The 16887-nt window shown below is 38.9% G+C and overlaps 5 protein-coding genes and 1 non-coding gene across 7 annotated transcripts; 4 read left to right on the top strand and 2 right to left on the bottom strand.

Annotated features, from left to right (window-relative positions):
• The first annotated feature begins 415 nt into the window (after window positions 1-415).
• Window positions 416-1972, top strand: LOC18030206 (ethylene-responsive transcription factor ERF015). The gene has a single exon (XM_006412572.2). The coding sequence runs from the start codon at window positions 1078-1080 to the stop codon at window positions 1648-1650; it is 573 nt and encodes a 190-aa protein (XP_006412635.2). The 5' UTR covers window positions 416-1077; the 3' UTR covers window positions 1651-1972.
• A 500-nt stretch (window positions 1973-2472) lies between these two features.
• On the bottom strand, window positions 2473-4380 carry LOC18030205 (pentatricopeptide repeat-containing protein At4g31070, mitochondrial). Its single transcript, XM_006412571.2, is given in 2 exon segments — window positions 2473-2576; window positions 2578-4380. Coding segments are annotated over 2 exon segments (1854 nt in total). The 3' UTR covers window positions 2473-2525.
• Window positions 4381-4505: 125 nt separating this feature from the next.
• On the top strand, window positions 4506-4578 carry TRNAR-UCU. The gene has a single exon. It is a non-coding gene; the product is annotated as a tRNA-Arg (tRNA).
• Window positions 4579-4876: 298 nt separating this feature from the next.
• On the top strand, window positions 4877-7521 carry LOC18030204 (uncharacterized protein At2g24330). Its single transcript, XM_006412570.2, has 6 exons — window positions 4877-5026; window positions 5114-5452; window positions 5558-5702; window positions 5814-5923; window positions 6392-6821; window positions 6915-7521. The coding sequence occupies exons 2-6, from the start codon at window positions 5162-5164 to the stop codon at window positions 7166-7168; spliced, it is 1230 nt and encodes a 409-aa protein (XP_006412633.1). The 5' UTR covers window positions 4877-5026; window positions 5114-5161; the 3' UTR covers window positions 7169-7521.
• Window positions 7522-8025: 504 nt separating this feature from the next.
• Window positions 8026-10153, top strand: LOC18030203. Of its 2 annotated transcripts, none has more exons than XM_024149292.1 (7): window positions 8026-8385; window positions 8463-8699; window positions 9039-9147; window positions 9240-9285; window positions 9367-9452; window positions 9728-9790; window positions 9875-10153. In XM_024149292.1, the coding sequence occupies exons 1-6, from the start codon at window positions 8279-8281 to the stop codon at window positions 9788-9790; spliced, it is 648 nt and encodes a 215-aa protein (XP_024005060.1). In that variant the 5' UTR covers window positions 8026-8278; the 3' UTR covers window positions 9875-10153. The 2 variants fall into 2 exon arrangements, with proteins under 2 accessions (XP_024005060.1, XP_006412631.1); XM_006412568.2 differs by having other exon boundaries at window positions 9728-9786; window positions 9875-10097.
• LOC18030202 (protein arginine N-methyltransferase 1.5) lies at window positions 10007-14709 on the bottom strand. The gene is made up of 23 exons (XM_006412567.2): window positions 14506-14709; window positions 14254-14371; window positions 14059-14168; window positions 13845-13934; window positions 13640-13705; window positions 13445-13524; window positions 13290-13365; window positions 13121-13207; window positions 12877-12937; window positions 12619-12710; window positions 12467-12502; window positions 12304-12372; window positions 12074-12142; window positions 11903-11956; window positions 11735-11809; window positions 11527-11619; window positions 11337-11440; window positions 11151-11199; window positions 10984-11070; window positions 10765-10870; window positions 10570-10657; window positions 10359-10452; window positions 10007-10271 (listed from the first exon to the last, which is right to left on the bottom strand). The coding sequence occupies exons 1-23, from the start codon at window positions 14644-14646 to the stop codon at window positions 10188-10190; spliced, it is 1929 nt and encodes a 642-aa protein (XP_006412630.1). The 5' UTR covers window positions 14647-14709; the 3' UTR covers window positions 10007-10187.
• Between the last annotated feature and the right edge of the window lie 2178 nt (window positions 14710-16887).

Below are 16887 nucleotides of genomic sequence, written 5' to 3'. Positions count from 1 at the left end.
GTTTTCCAAAAAGCATTCTTGCGTGTTGTATTCAGGCATTTGCTGTAATTGAGGCCAAGCATATACGTCAAAGAGAGAAAGGTAGCAATTAGAGTAGTCCAATTAATGATGAATTCAGATCTCGATCTTTTCTAACTAAATGAGTTTGCTCAGTAGAGATATTTCCATAACTAGCTGATATTTCTTTTGAGTACCTGCCTTATGCAGTTTGCTGATGGAAATCCATGTGCTATGTATGACGATCATCAACGGTCCCTTTGTGGTCCATTTAGGTGATAGTAGAATATTCTCCAACTGAAGTACACGATTATGCTTTAGTGCCTTGAGCAATTAAGCACAAAACTGTACAATAAAGATTATATGATCCTAGGTAATGTTTCTAACCTTAGAATATTTGCAAGCCACTTACCTTTTTTCTGCTCTTTCCCATTTCTACAACTTAAATCGTTCTTTCCACTTCAATGTTGTTACGCTTGGTTCCTCGGATCACAGGAATACAAGAAGTGGCTCAGGTTCCAGGAAAAGCTTTCACTTAGCACTCTTCTTAATGCTGACAGGACTTGGATCAAATGTTTCCATCAAAGGATGTCGGTCTAAATTAAATGCTTTCACAGATTTTCTGGCTTACAAATGGAAGAAAACTGAAACTTTAGCTAGCTTTGGATTGATCGGATAATTTCTCCGGAAACTGCGGTGGCTCTTACGCGTGTCTGAACTTGGACAAAAAAACGGACATTTGACTTGTAACAACCTGTAGGTTCTTCCTCTCCTTTTTACTTTCTTTTTGCGGTGTGTCTCCTTTAAGAAACGTATGCTTGACAGATAAATTGGCTTTTATCTTGTCAGACGATCCCCGCGAATGGAACTCTCGAGGACTATATTATGCTGGCACAACCGCAGTTTCTTCATTGCCACGTGCTGTTGACAAATCGCGTGCTTCTCCATTTCATCTCCACCTGCTTCATAGTTCAACACAAATGTTCTCTATGCCTTCGATACCCTTACTTTTCAGTTTCTACAGTCCCTATAGTTGTGCATAAAACTGTTAAATACTAATCTGGAAAAACTGCTTCTGTTATGGAAATGATGCCACCCTCTACTCCTAAATCTCCTTTCCTTAGCTCCTCACTTGAAGAAGCTCATGAAGATCGAAGATTCAAATGCTATAGGGGTGTTCGAAAAAGGGCATGGGGCAAGTGGGTGTCTGAAATCAGAGTCCCAAGGACTGGAAGACGAATATGGCTAGGTTCATATGATGCTCCAGAGAAGGCAGCTCGAGCCTATGACGCTGCTTTGTTTTGCATTAGGGGTGAGAGGGGAGTTTTCAATTTTCCCTCTGATAAAAAGCCGCAGCTTCCTGAAGGTTCTGTCCGGCCTCTGTCCAAGCATGACATACAGACAATAGCAACAAACTATGCTTCATCAGTTGTGTCTGTGCCTTCTTCTACCACTACAATCCCGGTAACAGCTCAAGTTACCTCTCAGGATCCTGCTTCCCCTGATGCATCTGTTACTACTGAGATTATAGAGATGGCCAATGAACATTATCTCCCAGTGAACGCAACTGCAGAATCAATATTCTCAGTAGAAGACTTAGAGCTGGACAATTTCCTCATGATGGACATTGACTGGATAAACAATCTAGTCTGATCACGCGTAACAGCGCCTGCAGTTACTTTTAGCTTTAATATGGTTTGACTACTAGTTACCTGTGTCCCTTTAGGTGCCTATTGTGAGGGTATACTTGCATCCTTGTCTTTGAACTTGTTTTATGTACCAGGCAGTTTGTTGTTCTTGTTTTGCATGTGTGTGCTCCTTTTTTTTCTCTACTTGGACTTCATGAGATGTTGTACATGAATGAAATTATTAGGAGTTGGTGTCCAACCTAAATATTCTGTTGCATGTTTGAGGCATTGTTTTCCATATCGTACCCACATGACCTGCCTCTCGTTTTTCTACACTTCTCCAATAACCAACCTCTGCATAAACCAAAAAAAATTATCAGAATATGACTCGAAATCAATTTGTGGATATGATGCAACACTAAGGCAGCATATACCTGTACTATGCTACAGGTTGTTTTCTTATGGGCTCAAATGCATCTTCAACCTAATGACGTTTATGGATCAAGAACTCCATATATCAGTTCTCCTTGCTAAAGCTTCAATTCAAGCCTCTGTAAGCTGTTTGGATTCCAGTTTCGCATTGCTTTTGGTTTTCTTTCTGAGTTACACAAATCTCATCATTACCAATATTGATGATGGTCATAAATATCAGCAACAGAGATATTCCACGGTATTGTGTGCTAGTCCCTCAGCATGAAAGAGATAAACAGCACTCATGAGCTCAAAGTTGACATAGCATAGCAGAGATAATAAATTCGTTAGATGATCATGTTGGTAGCCCTCATATATCGGTTCATGTCGCCAAACGATAACAAAAACATGAAATATGACTTCAATTGAGAATGCATCAGTGATGCTGCTTTTGAACTGCAGAAAGAGAGCAGCGCTTAGATAAGATCTTCATATAGGACGCCCAGATTTTCCTTGGTAATCCGCAATGTGTAATTCAGGATTCAATTTTACTGAATCCGTAGCATTTGTTCAGTCCCCGTCTCTGCATAACCCTCCTCACTTCTTCTGCACCATAGCAATGACCAGATTCTGTGTGAATCTTGCTCAGCAATACATAATTGGCTGGATTGTCAGGTTCAGATTTCATTAGCTCGTTTGCAATAATTTCTCCTGCCACATCAAGCCTGTCATGAATCTCGCAAGAGGATAGCAGAGAACTCCATATTCTTGCACTTGGATGCATGGGCATATTTCTTACAGCGTCAAAGGCATCGTCGATCTTCCCAGACCTGCCAAGAAGATTGATATAGCAAGCATAGTGCTCCAATGTGAGTGACATTTGGTAACTTTTGTCAGCTTGTGTGAATATGGTTTGAGCTTCTTCTACCAGGCCAGCATGGTTGCAAGCCGATAAAACTGCAAGAAATGCCATTGCATCTACTTTCTCTCCACTTTTTATCATCCCTTGAAAAGTTTCTAACGCTTCTGAACCATGGCCATGAAGACCGTATGCATTTATCATTGTGCTCCATGACACAAGATCTTTCTCATTAAGTTCATAAAATACTTTGCGCGCTGCAAGAAGACTGCCACACTTTGCATACATATCTATGAGGGCGTTGCCCAATAAGATATTTGACATGAAGCCACATTTCAGGATGTGAGAATGGATTCTAGATGCAAACCTAAATGATGCAGAATGGGTGCAAGCTGAGACAATAGACAACAAAGTAACCGAGTTGGGTTCAGTTCCTTCTTTTCTCATTTGACTTAACAGATTCATAGCTTCAGAGCAATCTCCAGTATCAGCATAGCCACCAATCATTGAACTCCACATTACAACATCTCTGACTTTTGATTCCTTGAATAGTAACCTAGAGAGACTTACATAACCACATCTGCAGTACATGGTCATAAGAGCAGCTGTTAATCGACCATCAGAATGGAATCCATGACGAAAAGAAAATCCATGAATCTCCTTCACCATCCTTAAGCCAGAACCCAATTCTACACATGCAGGTAGAATAGACAACAGTGTAACACGGTTGGGCCTAACGTTTTCTCTCTGCATTGCTAGAAACAAGCCAATACTCATCTCATAGTTATGATTCATGACACAGCCCGAGATCATGGCGGTCCATGAGACCTCATTCTTCACCTCCATTTGATCAAACACATGGAAGGCTGCTCCAGGATCATTAAACTTTAAGTACATATCGACCAATGCCGTTGCTAAGAGAACTGATCCCTGCATCCTCTCATCAACAAGAAAAAGAGCATGAAGCATTCTTGCTACCTTACTGCTGCTTCCCATGCGAGTGCAGAGAGCCAATAGAGATGCAACCAGCTCGGACTTCGGAAAAAAACCATAAAAATACATCTCTTTGAAAAAATTTAGCGCTTCATACAACAATCCATCCTGACAATAACAGTTGACGATGGAGCAATAGCTAACGGTATCTCTTTGAAGCATTTCATCGAATACCTTACGTGCGGAGTATGTGGTAGAGAATTTCGCATACATAGAGATGAGAGAGTTGGACACAACGGTATCACGATCAGCGCCTGACTTGAGACAAAGGCAATGAATCTGCTCGCCAAGTAAAAAAGGCTCGTGTTGAAAAGAGCAAGCTTTGATGACAGAAGGAAGAATCGCTGTGAAGCCATTAGTGCCTAAAGGATGAATCTTTTGCTTGTACAGTCTCAATGCTTCATCGTGAAGTTGTTCCGAAACCAATCCCTTCAGCTTATTGCCGAGCTCTAAGTTTAGGCGGGAAGAGAAAGATCTTGCCAATGTTGCCATTATATGGCGACTATAAAACATGTCATACAATACAAAATAAATACTGTATAAATATCGTATAGTTACCCGAAGTTTATATTGTAGCATTGATATTAATAATTTAGGCTGAAATGACTTGGCAAGGAGCACCCATGGCCTAATGGATAAGGCGCTTGACTTCTAATCAAGCGATTGTGGGTTCGAGTCCCACTGGGTGTGAATGTTTTTGAAATTAACATTGAATTTAACATTGAATTATTCTTGCTAATTTTTTGTAAAGTGAGTTTGATTCATCAGAATCGAACCGAACTTTTTGGTTATTGACTTATTGGTTTCTATCCGGTTTTGAGCTGCAAACCTATCGGCAAATTTTCAAACTAATTAATTTAAAAGAGACTAGATTTGAAGCCCAATGAAGTTGGAAGATGATGGGCTAGTAATGGGCCCAATCCTCGAGTTTCCGACACAGAATCACGTGGGAATCACGTGTGTTGACGTCGAGGTGGCTTTACCGGTGGATCTCGAGTTCCTCCCCTTTCCCTTTGGCTTCTCGAAGGCGAAGAAAATTGTCGCAGAGAGAGAGAGGAAGCCAATCATCGCCAGTTATTCTGCTCTTCGAGATATTCAAATCCTCCGTCTCTAGAGAATTCCAGATCAAGAGAATCAGGCAAGTGGGCGATTCTCGGATCCCGAGTGAAATAGTTTTGGCTTCTTAAAGTCTCAGGTTGTGATGATCGATTGTTTCAATTTGCAGTAGTTTCGGTGAATTTTGGAGGCGGTTGTTGTGGGAAGGTAATAGGATATGGCGCAGGAGCAGGAAGGAGCGGTGGTTGAGAGCGGTGAGCAGGATGATTCCGCCGTCGCTGCCGTGGCCGCAACTGCAGACGCAACCTCCGATAGCGTGAAGAAGAAGCGAAATGGATTCTTCTCGCGTATATGGAATGCGATATTTAGGGTTAGGGGAGACGATTTTGAGAAGAGACTTCAATACATTTCAAGGGAAGAAGCGACTGTTCTATCCAGGATGAAGCGCAGATCGATCACATGGAGGAAACTCACAAGAAATCTCATCGTTTCCTCCGTGATATTTGAGGTCAGCAATTTGAATTTTAATTTGATGTTTTAGTTTGTGGTGAAAATTTAGCCAACTTAGCTGGTGAATAATTTGCGATGGTGTGCTAAATTTGATGCCTTTCAGATAATTGCAGTGGGTTATGCGATCTTGACAACCAGAACGGGAGATTTGGATTGGAAAATGAGGAGTTTTCGGATCTTGCCAATGTTTCTCTTACCTGCTATATCTGCACTTGCTTATTCCTCAATTGTAACCTTCTCAAAGATGTGTGAGTCTTGTGTTTTCCATGGTTTTAGATGCTCATTTCATGTAAGATGTTGGTGTTTTCTCGTAGCTTCAGTGTTTCTAATCGTTTCCCTGTGTAAAAATGGTTGCATAGTTGATCGCAGAGATCAGAAGACTTTGGAAAAGCTTCGAGCAGAAAGGTTGGCTAAAATCAATGAGCTTAAAGAAAGGACCAATTATTACACTACGCAACAACTTATTCAGGTAAGAAAGTAATGTTGAACAAAGAGAATTTTTTTAGTGCGGCTAGTTCACACAACAGTATCTTGGATTATATTAGGATTCCGATATTTGCTGCCATTTTTTTCTTGCTCGTTTTACTTTGATCATGTACTGATCCTTGCGTATCAGTTATAGTTAGTGGATAGTTACCCTGTGTTCAGTGCTTGTTTGTACATTATTTGGGATAATGGCGATTACGATTAGATATAGGGTGACAGTTGGAATTCATTGTATTTATTGCCACGGTTACAAGCATCTATGCTTGAATATAACAAGAGAACGACATAAAGTATTTGTTTTGAAATTACTTCTTATACGTTTGGCACATTGGTCCAATATGTTCAAATAATCGAAAGAAAGGCATATGAATGCTTGTCACTGTGACTTGAGGTCTTTTATAGCTTACTACTGCAATTAGAACTGGTGCTGACATGGGCCTTTTTTATGCAGAGATATGACCCCGATCCAGCTGCAAAAGCAGCAGCTGCAACTGTCCTGGCATCCAAATTGGGTGCTGATTCAGGCTTAAAAGTATTCTTAGGAGATGAATCCCAGGTCGATCCATCATCGGGAAAGAGCAATGACATGGAGGTTAACCAATCACGAGGGCTGAGGAATCGAAGACAACCAAATGCTAGACCCCACAGTTCTGGGAACACTTCAGCACATCATTCTGATGATGAGTCTCACCATTCTGGGACAAGCGAGAGGTTTCCAGGCAGCGCAGAGCAAAACCAGCAGATGTTGGTTGAGCATTACAGTCCTCAGGGATATGCGGCTCACGATGGCAGTTGGATCTCACGCATCGCGGCCCTTCTTGTCGGCGAAGATCCCACACAATCATATGCACTCATTTGTGGAAACTGTCATATGCATAACGGTGAATGAATCTCTGAGCATCATGCTATACCTGAACTTTCCACTATATGCTGCTTTCTAAGATGATTTTGCAATGTGTTTCATAATTGCGCAGGACTTGCTAGGAAAGAGGATTTCGCTTACATAACATATTACTGCCCTCACTGTAACGCTCTGAACAAACCAAAGCATTCAGAGGAGAACCCTCTTCTTCATCCTGTTTCCGCTTCACTGGTCACAGACTCTCCGACATTGATCGAAACCAGTGAAGTGGTTAATAGCAGCAGCTCGATTAGTGAACGTGGGAATAGCCCCACTCCTGAAATAAAGGAGGAAGCTGCGACTACTGAGACCGGGACACCGAGCTGAGGAAGATCCAGTTAGCTAAAGAAGAAGGCTTTCGTGTGTTTGTGTTACAAAGAAAGAGAGAGTGTGTGTGTGTGTGCGTGTGTTTGTGGATGTGGGTACTCGTACAGGTAATTTTATGCTATGAACTGCCAATATCTGAAGCTGCATAGTGCTTACAATTTTGATTCTGGTCTGTTTTTATACAACAAGACAAATAGGGTTTTGATGGGTAAATATTACGATTGTAATGTCGTAAACGATGAATGTTTTACGTTTTTGGGGGTTAAAATTTTTTTAATCCTCTTTACTTTTACAGATTGTCTCTGTATTTTTTTTTTTGATTTTTGGGTTTGAACAACGCTCTGTATTTTTGTTAATTTGGATAATTTTTTATTCTAATACTATGAGCAGTTTCTCAGTTTAAGTTTACTCTCTCCAAACTTGAGTTTAAAGTTAAGGACGGTGTTGGATGTTTTTCATTGTAATATTTTGTTAGTTGATGATCTGAATGCGACGTATCTGCATGTTCAAGAATACTGTTTATTTACTAAATTTCGTAAGTAATTACCAAAATTTTACTGGTGCAAAAAGAAAAGTGTTGATCACCACTTAAGAAGTGTTAAACCAAAAGAAAAGCTTCCACAGTTTATCTAATGAAGAAACCGAAAGAGATGTAGCAATAAAAAAAAAGAAGCAAAAGACTAATCGACCGTAAATTAGCAGAAGTTCATTTCAACAATAAAAATGTTTCCTTTGTACACATGTTTTTGGTTTCTAATTACATATGCTTGTGTTGTTTACCAGTATGATTATTTAGTAATTATTATGTTCGCACCACAAAATGATACAGCGAGTGGAGAAACACACGTGGAGGACCATCAACATTATGTCTTCTTTAGGAGCACACATCCATCAATGGCGGATAGAGATTCTTGGGTCACTGTACTTCTGCAGAACTCACCTGGTCACTAATTATTTTTCTCGACGGCGATGATCGTGCAAGAGCGAAGAAGCGATAAGGCTCTTGTTGTAGCACGAATCAATTTGTGAGATATAGGATTTCTTCATTTTCGTACTTTTTTTCTTGTTCCTCAATTTTCCAAGAGAGTAGTAAGTAACGTTCATAGTGAAATGGATATTGGGATTCACAACGGATGGAGAACTTCAGTAACTTCACAGGGCCCGAGAAACTTCCTGGGTTTGCGCAGATCCTACCCTAACAGTAACATAAATCCCAGGTCTCTATAGATTTCTAAATCTCTCTTCTTTTTTTTTTCTGGTTTATTGATTTGATAGGGGAATAGCTCTATTTCAGGAATAGAATCCAGGTGGGTAGTAATGTTCATAGTGGTAAACGAGCAATGTTAATTTCTAGTTCAAAGAAAGCCAACCTCTCTGCTTCAAGGAAGCAGAGAATCAAGCTGCAGAACAATGGAGGAAAGAAGCTCACTTTCAGTGACTTCCTGAAACACCCATCTGGCATGGAGGCTGTAATCAATGCCAAGGCTTTGCAGAGTTATCATGTAGTTGATGAAAATGATAATACTTACAGGTTCTTTCTTTCACCCCCCTTACTCTCAATGTTCTTATTTTTCAGTTTCTACAAACTTGTCTGGCGTAAAGGTCTTTGCACATGTTTCTGGATCTTCATTTATGTGTGGCATTTTAGTTTGCTCAGTTGGCTGTGGGAAATTTTGATGTCTCTGAACTTTTAGATAGATAGGACATGTTATATCTGTAAGCAGAACTGCAGAAGTATCTAAAGAGTGTATATTTAAACATAGATAGTAAGTGGATAATATATAGTAAACATAGATTGTTTTGGTCGATATTCAATCAACTTCTTTTTTTTATCTGGAAAGGGAGAGTAAATCTTTGTCTTACAGTGCAGATGTACATTGCCAAAAGTTCAGTTAATGAGCTTTGAAGTTTCTCCAGTACTGGTTTTGAGGGTCACTCCCACACAGGAAGATTGTACTGTTGAGCTACTTTCCTGCAAGGTTGAATGAATAAGACCAACATTTGTGATTTTGTCGAATATTTCTCTTGTTATCTCTTTACCCACGAATGTTTTGATCTGCTGTCTTTGCAGCTGGAGGGGTCAGAGTTATTGGAGAACCAAAGTGAAAATTTTTCAGGTAACTTTCTTCTTATAAACAAAGCATTTGAAAGACCACGGCAAACCTGAGGTTTCTAAAGTTGTCCATTCCTGGATGCAGCAATTATGACAAACTGCATGACTTGGAACATGGAAGATCCAGAGCCATTTTTGGAGGTTGATGTGACATTGAAAGTCATTCTAGAGGTTGTGTATTGCAGTTCAGTTTTTTCGTTTATTCATAGTCTTATTCTGGTGCAGTCCTCTCTCCAGCTAATATGTAGCCTTAAGAGCGCCGTATTCTACAGTGCACACTGATGGGTCTTCTGCAAACCATCGTTGTGCAAATAGATCATATCGACTTATGTCTTGCATGCTGATTTTAGACAACTCTTTGTCGACAATTGTGTTTGAAACTAGGCTTGTGTATATGAATAATCTTTAGTTCAGCTGTTCATAAAAACCTCCCTTGTTCATGACAGATCTCAACGCCGCCATTCACAATGCTTCCAGTATCAGCTGTTGAAGCTCCTGGGAATCTGTAAGTAAGACATTGTTGTTCACTTTACCTCTCTACTGCTGTTTGGATCGAAGTGTTAAGCAATGTTTATATTGTATGATGATGACAGAGTAATGCAGACACTGGTAGATACACTAGTACCTCTTCTGCTTCAGCAATTACTCAAAGATTACGACGAATGGATTCAAAACAGCAACAATACTCCAACATCTATTAGCGATGTTTTGTCAATGGAAGACCGTTTGAGATGACATGTATATTAGAGACAGCTTTGTAATAAAAAAAGAATTGCTGAAATACAAACATTAATAAGGTCAAAAAGATTTGATTCACTAGTAAACTATGGTCTTTTTTGACATAAAAATACAGCACAAAGAAATTACATCATCAGTTCAAGTCTCTCTTCTCAGTATCCTCTGATCCTAAAGGCCGACCCAGTAGGAACGGCCATTGGTGTTGTGCATAGGAGATGGAGTAGGCGAAGACACTGACCATTCATACCAAACCTGAACCCGAACAACAAAGGATTATCAATACTAGTTCTCAAGACTAAGAGAGTTAGGTGCGTTTTGTGATTTCAACATTTTTTTTACCTTTGAGGAACCACAACACCTCCAGAAGTGTACTTCTAACGGAGAATCAGGGTGCACCACCACAGGCTTCCTCAATGGGAAAAAGATCGGGAACCTGCAAAAAATGAACAAGATATCATATTGTACTTTTTCTGTTCTTTTCAAGCAATAGGCTCAATAGGAGAGAGTAGTTCAACTATTTAACGTCATATTCAAACATTAAAGCCATTACCAGCTGAACATGTTTGGTGTTGCAGTTGTCGGCTCGATCCCAAGATGGACATCTTTATAAAGGACGGAATCAAAATAGCCAGCGAATCCTGTTTTTGTTGAGATGATCACAGATTCAGTTTTCGAGTAGGAAAAATGGAGAAAAATCATCTATCATTCCCATTTCAAATGACAAAAGGCAAGAAAAAGTGTTTACCATGCACCAAGGCTGAGCCAGCGTCGCTTGGTAGATTAAAATGAAGCTTTTTGTACCGTTGGTTGTTGGCCTTTGGTGAGAAGTTTGGATGAGTAAATGTGAAAACCTAATTAAGACCAAAACAAAACACCTAAGATCAAGAGATAGACAAGACTTGCATAAATGTATTCAAAAAGAAAGCTTCAAGCTAATAAGCAATTCTGAAAGAGAGAGACTCACAGATTGAGAAGGAGCAAGTCTAGCTACACTATGCAGTTTGACGACATAAGCAGTTTCAAAGTGCGCAAGATCTTTATGAGCCTTAACCTGCCAAATAGAGTAAAAGACTAAGCTTAATCGGAAATTCTTGTGAGATAGAGTACACAGAAGAAATCAGAAGAACTTACGTCATTGTAAAGCTTCGTAGCTGTTACAGGTTGTATGAAACTTGTATACCTAAAGAAGTAACGATGATGATACTTGAGTTAGAGTAACTGAAAAACAGATTTAATGAAAACTGCAAAAACTGCCCTTGCAGTTATTAGAGCATAGATTTCTAATGGAAATTCGACTAAGCGAAGGGGTACACATACGAGGATGGTATTGAAATTCCATCTGGCTTCAGAAACCTTTGGGCTCCATCAAGACACTCAGGAGAAAGTTCATTGTCTCCAAAAGAACCCAGCAGTTCGCTAACCTGAAGAACAGAGGCAAACAAGAATAAAACGAACTGTCTACTTTGTCATTTATGAGTAATAGCTATCAAAATCTGTATGTACTGACCAATATATCAGCTTGCTCAGGAGCATCCCAAAACCGCATGTCGCAGGATATTATCGTAACAATGCCTTCCCACCCCTCCATCTTAACCAAATTCTGTCAGAAAGGATAAAAACGCTCTATGAGTTGAATAAAAACAGCTCCGAACGTCCGAAAGAAACAACATAAAATTTAGCCATGTTTAGCTAGATTCGGGTTGCTGACAACTCACATGGAGTGTTACAACTGCATTAGGGTTCTTTTCGACAGCATAAACCTTCAACTTGCGATCAGTTTCTTCAGCTGCCTAAGAAAGGAAACCAATGGAGACAATAGATTAAGAAAAATATGAATTTCAAAGTCTCATTGTGAACAGCATGGAATTGCATCAGAACTTTACCTGCAACGACGCCCTCACAAGGGGTCCTCTTCCTGCCCCCACAACCATCAAGACCTACAAACTATAACTTTAGTACTATTGAAGTATTTTATAAAGTTCCCAAATGCAAAAATTATAAATGAAAATGCCACTTTGTAAGCTATTTAAGCCAAACATTGACATGTGACATACAGTAGTTAACTCCGACGCTTTTTCATCAGGGACCCTGTCCACCAAGGCTTTGGCAACTGCCCTTTGATACTAGCAACACAAAGATGGACAAAAGTTAGGCATGACATAAAAAAAACAACCATGCAAATTATTGAATTGTATAGCAAAATTCATCCATCAGATGTAGTTCATAAAACAGAGCTATCAAAATATAAGATGTGAAGGAAACAATAATAGCATACGGAACATACTTGGATGTATTTGACAGAGTCTCTCTCAAACGTCTCATAGGTTTGGGCTTCTAGGTTATCCATCAGAGGCTGTATTTAAAAAACAGTATAAGCTCATTACATGACAGGGTAAGGTATTATGATGAACAGACGGAAATCAGTATAACTTATGAGAGAGACTAACCTGCAGGGGTGCCTGCAAAAAATCCCTGTAGCCAAGCTGTATAAAGAATAAGATAACTGTTATAATTGAGGTCGGTTCTGCCTGATTGCATCTCTGGTGGTAAAAATAAAATAAAGATAGAGAGAACTGAGACAAAGGATCCAACAAACAACCTCTATACGTTCTTGTTCAGGAAGTGATTCCATTTTTTGGAACAGATAAGCAACATAGTCCAAATATGAGCGCAGGGGATGCCTCTGCGTGCCTGAGAGCCAAACAATTGGGGACTTATCAAAAGGCAACGTTATATACAAACTATTTAGCTCAAAACATGGAACGGCTATGCTTATAAATGATGCCCATTATACAATTAACTACGAAAAATCTAATAGAGTATAACAGTATTGTCAGCAGACAAAAGAAAATATTACCCTCAGGGTTCGAATCCAAAGCCTTTGGAAGATTATGAACATGCTTTCCAGAAACTACAACCTGCAACAAGAGTGATGATAATGAGCCGAAGGCAAAGAGAAATAGATATCTATTTTCTGAATTAAAAGAGGATTCTTATCACAGAATGACAATAATCAGAAATAAAAGCTGATCACATAAAGAGTAAAGTTCTCGGCATTGAAATTTAGTGTTCTATATATTAAAGTCCAGGTCATTTATTACCTGGACAGCATGATCAAAAAATCCTGCTATAAGCTTTTGGTGGCGTTTTGACAAGCAAGGATAACCCCGGGCATTTGTCAAGAAAGACTGCAGACACAAATGAGAAGCATTTGAGAAGCATGTTATAAATCGAGTTTTTAACAATTTGGTAAAAAGGTGAGGAACTTACATCAGTGCTTATAATAGCTGCTCTCACAGACTCTCCCATCCAGCGTCCTAGTGAAGTTTCAGAGGGAAGCGTACTCCTGGATAATAGAGATGGTGTTATGTTTGCGGAAGGAAAGAACTTTAACAAAAACCAATCAAGAGTTTCTCTCAACTCACATAACATCGAGAGCAACAGACAGCTTACTGTCATGCTCACAAAGAAGACGAAACGAATTCCATTGTTCCCAGGAATCATTCTGCATAGAAGCGAGTATATATTAAAGCCAATACAAACAGAAAAAAATTAAGTACAAAAAACTGAATAGATAGGGACATGCATTTGTATTCATAAATACTGAAACTACGTCTTACCAGAGCCTCTGAGGTAGCATCCATTGAATCACCATCAGACTTCACCAGTGGAACCCTCAGCCATAACTTCATAGCAGAATGACATTTAAATAAATAAAAGAAAGAAGAGGGGAGAAAAAAGTTAGAGCTTGATCGAAGATGCTCTTTTAAAGAAAAGACTCATCTTCAATAAAGCTTGACAGAAAGCAAGAAACTCGTAAATCACCTGCAAGTTAGTCAGCCCTTGTAAGATCTGGTTCACACATCGGGCATAATTCGCACACGAGGTTCCTTTAGGAGTAGGAAGAAGGCATGCCTGCAACAAATTACAAACATTAGCAAGGCGCAATTCAATCTAACGCAGGAGAAGAATCAGAGCCAATGACAACAAAGATCGGCAAAGAAGACAAAAGGGCATAAATCCATGGAATTACAAGCACCTGTAAGGAGAGATGTGTAGCCCAAGCTATTTCTTGCTTCAGTGTGGTTTCTGAATCTATTCGCAAGACCTCATCTTCAGAATCCAAGTCAATCCACGAACTAATTTTTCCTAAAGAATGAGAATTACGACTAATCAAAACACATCATTCATAACCAATACAAAAGAGCACAGTGAGAAGCAAAGAGAATCCTACCAACGACATGACTGCTCCACTGAGAAGGTGCCAAGACTAAGTCAGAGCCAGACACTGGAAGAACCTGAGTATCCGAACCGTTTCCTTCCACCAAGCTCGGCCTATACGAAGGGTTCATCTGCGTAACAACATTTCACAAAGAGCGAAAAGGAAACTCTATCAGGGAGAAAGAAAGTTGAAATCGCCATTTCCACAAGAATAATAGACATGGCTATGAGATCGGGAGGAAGAAATAGTAAGAGATAAACAAACCAGAGGAGCAAGAACATAGTCAAATCCGCCGGTAGAGATGTGGAAGGAGAGCAGAGAAGGAACATCGTCGGAGAAATCAGTCTCAACGCCGCAGTACCTGGATTCGCTCCTCTCCCATCCTCCTCTCTCTCCGAGCGGCATCTCTACTCTCTTCTCTCTATCGAGCAAACAAGAAGTGAAGGAACTGAAGCTGGAAATGAATCTTTCCTCGAAGAAGAAAGGGTTTTGGGAGGGTTTAATTTTACAGATGTGCAGTTTATATCGGGCTTTTCTAATGGTCTTTCTGATATGGTATGTAAAGGCCCATTTACGCTTTGTTACAAATGCCCCAGCGCAAACCGATAATTTTTCAGAATAACACACCGAGTAAAAAAAAATCCTAAGAGATCTTGATCAAATTATTGAAGTTGTTTAATTTGATAAGATCAGTGTGAAGTGAGAGGATGGGTTTACAAAATTTTGATATCAGAATTATAAAATTTGATTTTTAATCTATACAATTTTTTTTGTTCAAAATCTATATAACTAGGTGTTTAGCCCGCGCGTTGCGCAGGCCGAAAAGTTTCAAAAACGTTAAAAATATTTTAAAAGTTGTAAACCAAAAAAAATTAGAACAACTCATTTAAGACATATGAAATCAAAAACATAACTAATCATAAAAAGTAAACACCATCCAAAACTAAAAATCCAAAAAATAATAGTAAATAAGTGTATGAAACCTATAACCAACTAAATTAAGATAAATGTGACTTCTTCGTGTTCTTTCTTTCCTCATTTTATACCGTTTGATTTTTCTTATTTGTTGTCTTTGTCTTTTTTTCTTGTATTTCTCCTCATTTTTACCTTCTTCTACTTTGTCTTCATTGTCTTTCATGTATTTTCCTTTTTGCGCTTCACCTATCTTTCTCTCCCTCTCTCCATTGCTCCCTCTTTCCCTCTCCCTCACTCATTCCCTCCATCTCTCTCTCTCTCACTCATTCCCTATATCCCTCTCTCTCTCACTCATTCCCTCCATCACTCACTCTGTCTATCCAGATCTATATGTCTTTAAAGGCTTTTAATTCTCTCTTTACGTCTTTCTCTCTTCCTCCCTCTCACACAAACTTTTAAAACAATTTCCTCAAAAGTTATGTAGTTAAACACAAGACCCACTGTAAAGCTAGGTAACCTTTCCTATCACGTGTACATATAATTCTACTAAATGTAACCTAAAATACCAAAAACAGATTCATGTTACCACATCCAAACCATCTTTGTTGTCCATGAAATTCACTCGACCAAAGTAATATGTCGCAACCGAATCCAATCAGGCTGCCAACGTCTAAGGTTGCTATTTGTGGCAAAATTTGCTAGGTTTTCTTTCTTCTTCGATTTCTTATACTTTATTTTCTTTTTAATGTTTTAGAGATATTTTTTGTAATTCCAAACATATTAATAAAAAAAAAGATAAACCTTCCCTATAGTTTAGCTTGGATTTCATTTTAATTTGGGTATTTTAATAGAAAAAGATGAACCTATATATTAATAGAAAAAGTGCACCACAACACTCTTCTTCCTTCCTTTACATATATCATCATGCAAACTAAAAAACTTTTTATAGAAGACGTATACAATATATCAATCATATAATAGATTAGCCAAATAATTAGAACTGGACATATGTTTTTAATCGTTCCACATTGTTAAATATCGGCTACAAATATCTCTAGCAACCAGGAAGGAAAGTGGAAGCTTTGGCTATTTCCATTTGCCTTGGGAACCAAGTCTCCTTAGTATGATACACTGATCACCTCTAATTGGCCAGAGAAAAGATTCACTGATTACCTCTAAGTTCTTCATTCTTCTTCCCTCCCATGGAGCTTAAGGCCACGACTTTGTGGCTATAAAACTTCCACTTTTACTTATTTTTCGACCATCTATCTCTCTCCCTCTCTAGTGTCTCCCACTTTTTTTTTGCATTTTCCCAGCTGAAAATACTCCATGAAAACTAATGGTTTTGTCAGTCATCAATAGAAAAGACACACAATTTAATATATCACTCTCGCTCTCTCTTGTTTGTCAAAAGACGCCCACCAAGTGGGAAAAAAAATATATTCTCTTAATTTGAATGTTGAACAGTTGAAAGTTTTCTTTTTGTTCAACCAATTTTGTTAACATCTCTATTTGAATTTTTTTTTAACTCTTTTTCTCTGATGGGTTATTGATCAACTTTGGAAACCGAAGCTAATTTCTGATTCAACCAAAGCTTTTCCTTTTATTCCTCTTGATTTGATCGTATGATTACAGAAGCTTGGTTTCTCGACAAAACCTGAAAAAACTGTCAGATCAACTATGTGGCTAAATATGAAACCCAGAAGATACGCTAGCTTGTCCTCTGTTAGA

This window comes from Eutrema salsugineum, unplaced genomic scaffold (genome assembly GCF_000478725.1).
Source record: "Eutrema salsugineum unplaced genomic scaffold, Eutsalg1_0 scaffold_1, whole genome shotgun sequence".
NCBI lineage: Eukaryota > Viridiplantae > Streptophyta > Magnoliopsida > Brassicales > Brassicaceae > Eutrema > Eutrema salsugineum.
This window is presented reverse-complemented; position numbering and strand designations above follow the sequence as displayed.